This window comes from Solanum lycopersicum, chromosome 8, assembly GCF_036512215.1.
Source record: "Solanum lycopersicum chromosome 8, SLM_r2.1".
In the NCBI taxonomy this organism is placed as follows: Eukaryota; Viridiplantae; Streptophyta; class Magnoliopsida; order Solanales; family Solanaceae; genus Solanum; species Solanum lycopersicum.
Genome location: NC_090807.1, coordinates 42,652,175 through 42,662,922, shown reverse-complemented (window position 1 = coordinate 42,662,922; position 10,748 = coordinate 42,652,175). Strand labels below are relative to the sequence as shown.

The 10,748-nt window shown below is 41.1% G+C and overlaps 1 protein-coding gene across 1 annotated transcript; it reads left to right on the top strand.

Annotated features, from left to right (window-relative positions):
* The first annotated feature begins 3,379 nt into the window (after nucleotides 1-3,379).
* Nucleotides 3,380-4,062, top strand: LOC138337956 (uncharacterized). Its single transcript, XM_069288403.1, has 2 exons — nucleotides 3,380-3,737; nucleotides 3,845-4,062. The coding sequence occupies exons 1-2, from the start codon at nucleotides 3,380-3,382 to the stop codon at nucleotides 4,060-4,062; spliced, it is 576 nt and encodes a 191-aa protein (XP_069144504.1).
* Nucleotides 4,063-10,748: the final 6,686 nt, after the last annotated feature.

The window sequence follows — 10,748 nt, the reverse complement described above, 5'->3', positions numbered from 1 at the left end:
TTGTCATTCTGACACCTGCAAAGGTTGTTGCCTTGGTGCCCACAAAGACTCTCTCCAAGCCCAAGTTTATTATAGAAACAGCCGTGGCTCAAGGCATGACTAGATCTGGCAGATGTTACACTCGTGACGAGCTTGCTCTCGGAGGACAAAAGAAAGATCATGCCAAGAGACCGATCAGCAAAGCAGAAGCTGAGGAGTTCTGGAGGAGAATGCAGCCCAAAGACTACTCCATTGTCAAGCACTTGGAGAAGACTCCAGCCCAAATTTCCGTATGGGCCTTATTGATGATCTCCTGGAACCATAGACAGGCCTTAATGAAAGCCCTGGATGACACGTACGTTCCCTCAAGCACAAGCAGCGACAATGTAGCTGCTATGATTGACCAAGTCATTCGGGGACACCGCATCAGTTTCTGCAATGATGAACTGCCGGCCGAAGGGAGGGCCCACAAGAAAGCTCTACATATCACCTTGGTATGCCGCGGAAAGATCGTCAACCGTGTTTTGGTAGACGACGGATCTAGCCTGAACATATGCCCCTTGTCCACACTAAAGCAGCAGAGGTTTCACCTCGGAAAGTTTGAGCAAAACCAGGTCAATGTCAGAGCATTCGATGGTGTACAGAGAGATACGTTGGGAGCAGTGAACTTGACCATCCAAATGGGCCCCACAGAATTCGACGCGAAGTTCCAGGTGTTGGATATCGACACCAGCTATAACCTTCTTTTGGGAAGGCCATTCATTCACATGGCTGGAGCCGTCCTCTCCACTCTCCACCAATTGATGAAACTGGTCTGGAAAAATGAAGAACTTTTATTCAGGGTTAAAAGGGCCACTCAAGCAAGTAGATGCCGGTCTTGGAGGAGACGCTGCAAAGCTCGGATTTTTACACGGTGTAGTTGGTAGCAATGAGGGCTTGGCCCCACAGACTCCCATTCCGGCCGTGTATAGAATGATCGCCACGGTGATGCTGCAGAGTGGATTCAAACCACGTTTCGGATTAGGAAGGAATGCACAAGGGATCATCGATCCAGTTTCGGTCCTTCCTACAGGATCAAAGTATGGTTTGGGGTACATCCCCACAGATGATGATTTGAAGATAAAGAGGAAAAAGGACAAGGAATTGACTAAGCCGATCCCGTCTCTCTATTAATACTTTCCATTCCGGCAGCATGCCGAGCCTTAAGACAATGAGGGAGGAATCTGTGACCTGTTCAAGGAGATTAAAGCCGTTATTGAGGAGGAGGTCAACCCAGCTGGCATTCGCGATGCGGAACTAGGGGAGATGCTTTAGAATTGGACTTCCACGCCAATCCTGATGTCCTGGACTCTTGGGTAGAAAGGAATTATTTTATGCATAGTAAAATCGGTGGTCATCCAGAAGAGTTCCGAGACCCATCATTTCTCCATTGTTCTTGATTTTGAATTTTGTTGTGATTTTTGAAAAGCGACATGGCCCTGTGCCATGACCCAAGTTCGCATTTGTTTTATTTAAATGAAAGTCTCCTTATTTTGACATTGTTATTTAATTGCTTGTTATATTTTACTTTCCTAATTTTGTCTGTTTATGATTTCAGTAACGTAAGTTACAAACCTGCCAATGTCATCTCATGTCATGAGCTAAACGAGCAAAATGAGGCAAATGACGATGAGGTTGACGACTATGAAGAAAGTGGGGAACCAGACTATGTTGCAGAAGAATTTCGATAGTTCGAGAATCAACATAAACCGAATTTGGAGGAGATGGAAATAATGAATTTGGGAGATTCAGAATGTGTCAAAGAGGTTAAGATCAGCGCCCACCTGAATGAGACTCAGAAGGAGAGCCTGGTTAATCTTCTTGCTGAATACAGGGATGTGTTCATTTTTGAAGTCGTTGACATGCAAGGGTTGAGTACGATGTCGTATCTCATATGCTGCCTATCAACCCAGGGTTCGAACCGGTGAAACAAAAGACTCGGAAATTCAATCCTGAATTGTGTTTGAAGATTAAGGAGGAAATCACCAAGCAGATAGAGTCTCGATTGGTGGAAGTAATGCAATATCCAACCTGGTTGGCCAATGTTGTTCCGGTCGCCAAGAAAGATGGAAAAATCAGTATTTGGGTCGATTACAGAGATCTTAACAAGGCTAGTCCAAAGGATAATTTTCCGTTGCCCAATATCCATATTTTTATTGACAACTATGCCAAACATGAGATGCAGTCATTTGTGGATTGTTACGCAGGTTATCACCAAATTTTGATGGATGAAGAAGACGCAGAAAAAATGGCATTCATCACACCTTGGGGTGTGTATCACTATAGGGTAATGCCTTTCGGCCTCAAGAACGCCGGTGCTACCCACATGAGAGCCATGACGACCATCATTCATGAAATGATTCACAAGGAAATTAAAGTGTACGTGGTTGATGTCATAATCAAATCCCGCGAGAGTTCGGATCATTTGACACACCTGAGAAAATTCATTGAATGTTTCCGTCGGTACAACTTGAAGCTAAATCCTGCCAAATGTGCTTTTGGAGTCCCAGCTGGGAAGTTGTTGGGGTTTATAGTTAGCAGGAGAGGTATTGAGCTCGACCCTTCCAAGATTAAGGCAATTCAAGAGTTACCTCCGCCGAAGACGAGAAAAGAAGTGATGAGTTTCTTAGGAAGGTTAAACTATATCAGCCAGTTTATAGCACAATCGACAGTGGTATGTGAGCCTATCTTCAAGTTACTGAAGAAAGACGCCCCGACTAAGTGGACTGAGGAGTGTCAGACCGCTTTCGAAGCTATCAAAAGCTATTTGTCTAACCCACCAGTATTTGTTCCTCCGCGAGAAGGGAGTCCTTTGTTGCTACATTTGTCTGTTTCAGATAACGCCTTTGGATGTGTACTTGGTCAACACGATGAGATAGGGAATAAAGAGAGGTCTATCTACTACATAAGCAAGAAATTTACTCCGTATGAGTCTCACTACACTTTGCAGGAGAGAACATGCTGTACTCTGACGTGGCTTGCGCAGAAGCTGAGACACTATTTGTCGTCGTATACTACATATCTTGTCTCTAGAATGGATCCATTGAAGTATATTTTCCAGAAAGCTATGCAGACGGGGAAGTTAGCTAAATGGCAAATGCTGTTGAGTGAGTTTGACATCGTGTACGTGACTCAGAAGGGAATAAAGGCACAAGCTTTGGCTGATCATCTTTCGGAAAATCCCGTTGACGATGAGTATGAACCTCTCAAGACATATTTTCACGATTAAGAAGTGTCATTTGTGGGTGAAGATATTTCTGAAGCGTACCCAGGTTGGAGATTATTCTTTGATGGAGCGGCTAATCACCAGCGTAAAGGTGTTGGAGCAGTCTTGGTATCAGAATCTGGTCAGCACTATCCTATGGCAGCTAAACTGCGATTCAACTACACAAACACCATGGCTGAATACGAAGCTTGTATTCTTTGTTTGAAAATGGCCATTGACATGAATGTTTACAAGTTGCTGGTTATTGGAGATTCAGACCTTTTGATTCATCAGGTTCAAGGAGAATGGGCCGTGAAGAACCCAAGGATTGTACCTTACGTGCAATATGTGCAAAATCTGTGTAAAAGGTTTCACAAGATCGAGTTCAAACATACTCAAAGAATACAAAATGCATTAGCTGATGCTCTTGCCACCATCGCATCGATGATCAAACATCCGGACGCTGATTATATTGACCCTCTGGATATAGATTTTAAAGAGCATCCAGTCCATTGTTCACACGTGGAATCATAACCAGATGGTTTTCCTTGGTATTTTGACATAAAGAGATACTTAGAGTCTGGGACATATCCAGAAGATGCTACATCTAATCAAATGAAGTCGATACGTCGTATAGCTCTCAATTTCTTTTGAATGGAGAAGTCCTGTATAGGAGGACTCCAGATTTGGGTCTTTTAAGATGCGTAGATACTGCTGAAGCTGTGAGGCTTATTGAACAAATACATGCTGGAGTTTGCGGTACACACATGAACGGGCTTACTTTGGCAAGAAAAGTTCTTCGAGCTGGTTATTTTTGGATTACAATGGAGAATGACTGATGCTAATTCGTACAAAAATGCCACAAATGTCAAGTGCATGGCGATCTGATACGGGTGCCACCTCACGAACTTAATGCTATGAGTTCACCTTGGCCATTTGTAGCCTGGGGAATGGATGTCATTGGTCCTGTAGAGCCATCCGCTTCTAATGGACAGATTCATTTTGGTTGCCATTGATTATTTCACTAAGTGGGTGGAAGCAACCTATTACAAGTCGGTAACCAAGAAAGTGGTAGTCGACTTTGTCCGCAACAATCTGATATGCAAATTTGGAGTTCCAAAGTCCATCATTACTGATAACGGTGCAAATCTCAACAGTCATCTGATGAAAGAGATATGTGAACAATTCAAGATTATTCACCGGAGGTCCACTGCTTATCGCCCTCAAATGAACGGAGCTGTAGAGGCCGCCAACAAGAATATCAAGAAGATTTTGAAGAAGATGAATTACAAACAGCGAGGTTGGCATGAAATGTTGACATATGCTCTACTGGGTTATCGAACAACGGTCAGAACATCGACTTGGGCTACTCCATACCTTCTTGTATATGGAACAGAAGCAGTCGTACCTGTTGAAGTCGAGATACAGTCATTGAGGATCGTCCAAGAAGCTGAGTTAAGCAACGCTGAGTGGGTTAGCAAACGGATGGATTAACTAGCTTTGATTGATGTGAAGAGAATGGTCTCCGTTTGCCATGGCCAGTTGTATAGACAAAGAATGACTCGCGCTTTTCACAAAAGAGTAAGAGCTAGAAATTTTGAAGTTTGTCAGTTGGTTCTCAAGCGCTTTTTTCCTCATCAAGACGAGTACAAAGGAAAATTTGAGCCAAACTGGAAAGGTCCGTACATGGTTCGTAAAGTACTATCTGGAGGTGCTTTGGTCCTTTCCGAGATGGATGGCACTGTATGGCCCAAGCCTATCAACTCAGATGCTGTTAAGAGATACTACCCGTGAAGTTCCATTCTCGCATTTTTCTGTTATTTACTTGTAATCGTTCTATTTGCTTGTATTTGTTCAATTTGAATTCTTATCCCTCTTGTAACGAACTACGCCTGACCTGAATTCTCAAGAAAGAGATATGTAGGCGGCCTATGTCGGCTTCGATCACCCCATTTTTCCCCTTTTCAATTATTTCTTTGTATCTAAACTACGTTGGACCTGAATTCTCAAGAATGAGATACGTAGGCAGCCATTGTCAGCCTCGGTCGATTTCTGTGTAAATTTTATTCTTGTTAACTTTTAAGGGGAACTACGTTTGACCTGATTCCTGGCTAAACGGGATACGTAGGCGCCACGAGGGCTTGGTCATATCTCTCGTAAGATTTCTATTCCCCTTTACAATAGAATAGGGACAGAATTTCTGAGAGGGACTCAAAATTCATCAGAAGAAATCTCTTCTTCAGCAAGCAAGACTAAAAACATTTCGAGATCTACAACTGAGAAAGAATATTTGAAAATATCTCAAAAATTCCGCGATCTGTTCGGTTACAATGGAGAGATGAGCAAGATAGTAAACTAGGACAGAAATTTTGAGGATGGCCTCAAAATTTCGTTATAGGTCTTCCCTAAATGTCCGGAACGCCTCTGAAACTCATCAGCAAGTGTCAGATTCAAAGGAGCTCGTAAAGCCTGATATGACATGACTTGGCAGCGACATTTTCAGCATACTATTTCATAAAGATTTCTCATTTCTTTTAAAAATTTTCCCTCTTATGTTTCATTTGTTTTGGCGTAAGATATCTTTTCTTATCTATCAAGAATCGGGAAATCGGGAAATCAACCGGAGATATCAAGACCAGGACCAAACAACTGAAGGAATCGACATAGATCAATATGTTTTAAAACTGACAATTTTTCTGTGGATGCAGGTTTATAGTTTTGCTTTGAAGTCGGCAAAATTATCTCGACGGATGAATACGAAGAGCTCCCAAAGAATAGACAAACTATCTCCAAAATCAGTGATCTTACTGAAAGTAGGAGGCAATTCATATAGTTAGTGTCAAGATTCATGTAAATGTGTTTGTTTATTTCAACCCATTCTCAATAACGTGAAATTTGCAAAAGTGTCTGGCCAGATTCAAAGGTGAATCAAATAGGAATCTCAGCAAAGATTTCACGATTTCTATAGAACACGCTATTTGCATTGCTTTATCAAACAAGATGGTTATTGTCGATCAAGACAATGCATTACCTCAGAAGAGACAGTTATGGAATTATTATTTTACCATTATCGATCAAGTCGATATATTATTAGGAGATCATCTTGCCGTTAATATCCACGGGGGCGATATAAATATTCATGCATCGCGGAATTCATACTGCTGAAGAATCATGCATCGCGGAATCAGGCATCGCGGAATTCATACACTGAAGAATCATGCATCGCGAGTCATTGATTATGCACGACGAGAAGATTTCATGCCTTGTCACAATTTATGCATCGCGAGAAGATTTCATACCTCGCTGAAATTTATACATCGCGAGAAGACTTCATACCTCGTTGGAATTTATGCATCACAAGAAGAATCAATGCCTCGTTGAAAATCATGCATCACGGAAATCATGCATCACGGAAGTCATGCATCGTGAAATTCATACACTGAAGAATCATGCATCACGGAATCATGTATCGTGAAAATCATGCATCACGGAAAATCATGCATTGCGAGTCAACAATCATGCACGACGAGAAGATTTCATTACTCGACAAAATTTATACATCGCGAGAAGGATTTATTCCTCGTTGGAATTTGTGCATCATGAGAAGTATCCATGCCTCGTTGAAAATCTTGCATCGCGGGAAAATAATGCATTGCGAGTCAACAATTATGCACGAAGAGAATAATTCATGCCTCGTCAAAATTTGCACATCGCGAGTAGATTTTATTCCTCGCTGAAAGTTATGCATCGCGAGAAGACTTATGTCTCGCGGGAATTTACGTATCGCGGGAATATATTCATGCCCCGCAAGAGGACATATACGGATAAAGAAAGAGCAATATTTATCCATCGACCTCAACCGCATTCTTCATTTTTATAAAAGAAAACATCAAGAAGAGCATCGAAGATAACGACAAAAGAGATATCAATACCGCATCAACATTTATTTATTTATTTTAGCATCAAACAAAGAGTACACTGAAGATTTTATTTACAAAGCACAAGGCATAAGCTTTATTTTCTAGATGTCAGACCGATCGAGTCGACGTCCAATATTGAGGAGAACAATAAAGTGTCGACATGGTAAAAAGACACTGTCTCCTATCCTAATGGCATTCTTTAAGATGATGAGTTTTATCTCAGTCTTTGTCGAGAGCATCCAAAAGGATGAATTCTCAAAAAAAAAAACCACAGGTGCGGATGACATCAAAAGGGATGCAGCACAACGTGGAACTTTTTCTTAGCAGCGAACTGGGGCACAATCAAAAGAGGAATATCATACTCTTAGGAAGCGAGCAGAGGAGCGACTTCCACCATGATCGAACCACCCCTCTCTAGTCATGAGGGTTTTTCTTTAGTTCCGTCAGTTTCAGTCTCGCGTCTGGAAGTTTTAATTTATCGGAAGCAAGTTTCCAATCTCAGTGACAATGCGCCAAGAGCTTTGGAAATTATGTCTGTGTGAGTTCCTACCTATGGATGTGAAGAGCTCCACATTCATGGTTAAGAGATTACAAGCCTCCTTTTCATACTCGTTAATTTGTCACTTATCAAAAATCAAAGGTTATCTAGCATAATAGATTTCTTTTTCCACCGTTCGAGTCGAACTACACACAGCCTGATTCTGAAAGTTTAAGGATATGTAGGCAAATTCAATGTTGAAGCTCGGTTGTATTCCAACATTCGCTCTCGAATTCTATTCCCGAGCATTTCGATATCTTCATAATTCGGTGTCGAAGTGGCTTTTGATTCCTTCAAATCATGCGGTAAATCAAGCTTATCGAACTACAAGTGGCCTGAATTATCATATAGCCTGAGATGTGTAGGAAACCCGTTTGAAGGGTTCGGCCATAATTCCTAAACTCTTTATCGAATACTTTCTTTAGAAATGAATGGGGTTGGTCAAAATTGGTTCGGTCAATTTCATTTTCCTCGAGTTGCTTGCATCAACCTAAGTAAAATGAGGGACAGTTGTTGACACCCAATTTTGACCCGCGTCTGTATAAATTAATTATCGAGCTTCCTAAATTTTCCAAATAATTTAAATTAATTAGTTTTATAAATTTTACGAATATAATAATATATTACATAAATTTTATTTTACTTCGAATATCTTTTGTCATAAGTTTTAGGTAATATACATATCTACGTAATTATATATATAAGTAGTATATCTTATGATTATTCAAAAACCATCGAAATATACATTTAAATGTTTTATTAAATAGTTTAATTTTAATTATAATTATGTGTTTGAATCACTTTTACGATTTTTAATAATTATTTTATAAAAGCTCGTTAATTGGTTAACGCGAAATTCATCATTTTAATTAGTTACGTATTTAATTAATCCAATTCCCTTCCCTATTCTAATTAACTCCACCAACAGCCCACAAACTCAAGGCCCAATTCCCCCCCAGGCGGCCCATCCTCTTCAACCCAGCCCAATTCCCTTTCTAACATCCTAAACCCACAACCCAATTCCGGACAGCCCAGCATAAACTTTTGTTTCTTTTAAAAATACCAATCCAACACTTAACAGCCCAACTCCCTTAAACTCTAACCCAGGCCCAATTTTCCAATCCCGGCGGCCCACTCGTTTTAATTTTAAACCCAGCCCAATACTTTAAATCCAACCCTCTTTTCAATAGACCCAAACCCTTTTATTTGTTAACCGACCCAACATTAAATTACCCAGCCCAACGCTTTGACCCGACCCAACCCATCTCCCCTTCCTTCTTCCCCTCACCCACGCCATTTCCCAGAACAGAACAATTCCCAGAACCAAAAAGAAAAAACACAGAGAAAAACAGAACCCCCCAACGGAAACTTCCCCAGACGCGTCTCTCCCTCTTGCGTCTCCCTCACGCTCTCTCCCTCTCTCCAAAACTCCCTCCCTCGTGAGAACCCAACGCAAGACAATCACGTACCCTTCTCTCTCCCTCGCGCAGAAACCCCCAGATGCAAACCCAAGAGAAACAGAACCTCCCAGACGCGAAATTAATTCCCCAAAAATCGTCAAAATTCCCAAAACTCACGTGCAAGGAATTCTCACAGCCTGGTTTGTCTTCTTCTTCGCGTGTCCTCGAGTCACGCATCTCCTTCCCTCTCTCTTTGCGCTCGTACGAGCGCACACTGGATAGTAGCACCCTCGCCTCAATAGCCTGGAATTTTCCTACTCATCCTTGCAACAACGATATGATGAAACGATGTGCGCAAAGACGGAAGGCTCATCTCGACCCTCCACCTCGCCTTTGAGCCATTCAAAGAGCCAAGAATCGTGGAATATTCGTTTCTGTTGGATAAAAATTGGGATTTTGAATTCGAAATGGGTGATCCCGCCAAACGCTAATTTTCCCTTTTCTATATAAACCCCGTCCGAGACAGAGAAAAGGGTTGGCGATTTTTAGGTTGAAATTTTTGGGGAAGTCCTTCGGTTGTTGAGTTTGATCTTAAAGCATTATAGTTAGCGATTTAGGGTGGAAATTTGGGAAAAAGAATTTCGTTTGGACAGTTTTTGAGAGTTTTGTAGTTAGACCTTTGGTTGAGAATTTATTTTGGTGGCTTTCTGTTTTATTTTTAGTTAAGGATACAGAAGTTTAAAAAAAATTTTATAATCTTTCGCGTTTGCCTTGCTTGGTCCTTCCTCCGTCTTCTGTAGAAGAACTAATCGATTCATTGGCTTCCGACGACATTCAGGTGTTCATGTTTCTGTTTACGGTGGAAGTCGTCGCTCATCCCTGCTTGTTTGTTCTCGTGTCGCTGCTCCGCAACAGGTAAACACATTTTTACGAAATCTTCTTCTCTTCTTGGGTTTCTATATGTTGGTTTGATGGCGGAGGACCGTGCTACGTGTCTGACGGGTCGTTTATCACTGTTGAGTTGATTTTACTGCGTATGTGTGCTGGAGTTTACTTGTTTGTTTTATTTGTTTCTACAACTTCAAGTGTTCTTGTCTAAGTAACTTGAATGAATACGTTGTTTGGTTGTAGTTTAGAGGTTCGTAGACTCTAATGAAGATGGGTTTTGGTGTTTTTCTTCTCATTTAAGCACTTTGTAGAGTTGTACTTGAAGTAAATATCATGTTGTGTTCATATTCTCGTAAATACCATGTTGTGTTCGCTCTCGTTTGTTTTTTTTAGTCTGCGAATTTGTGTTGCCTCTTTGGCTCGCTATGTAGTTTCTGTCAACAACATGCTTTATTTGTTATTAATTCAAGTTTGTTTTAAACTTGTACGTGTGTGTGTTGAGTGAGTTGCTAATGGACCATTGCTATTTTTGTTTAGTACATGTTTGCATACATGAACCTGCATTGTCATTTTCCTCTCAACATCCTAGTTCTCCTCTCATCATCTCATATAGATGAATGAGCCGAGATGCTTGCAGAAGGTTCGTGTTGAGTTTTTTTAGTCGTATGAAGGCCGCATAGTATTGATTTTTCCTGTTTGACACTACCATCGTTATGTATGTAAGTTTAACCTTTCGAAGTTGATTGAGGGAATCTCATGATGTAGTTGTGTCTTTTTCT

Bases quoted from the DNA above. Each gene is read 5' to 3' on its own strand.
- LOC138337956 (XM_069288403.1), top strand. From the start codon at position 3,380: ATGGCAGCTAAACTGCGATTCAACTACACAAACACCATGGCTGAATAC. The intron at 3,738-3,844 runs GTTCACACGTGG...AATCAAATGAAG, and splicing joins TAAAGAGCATCCAGTCCATT to TCGATACGTCGTATAGCTCT.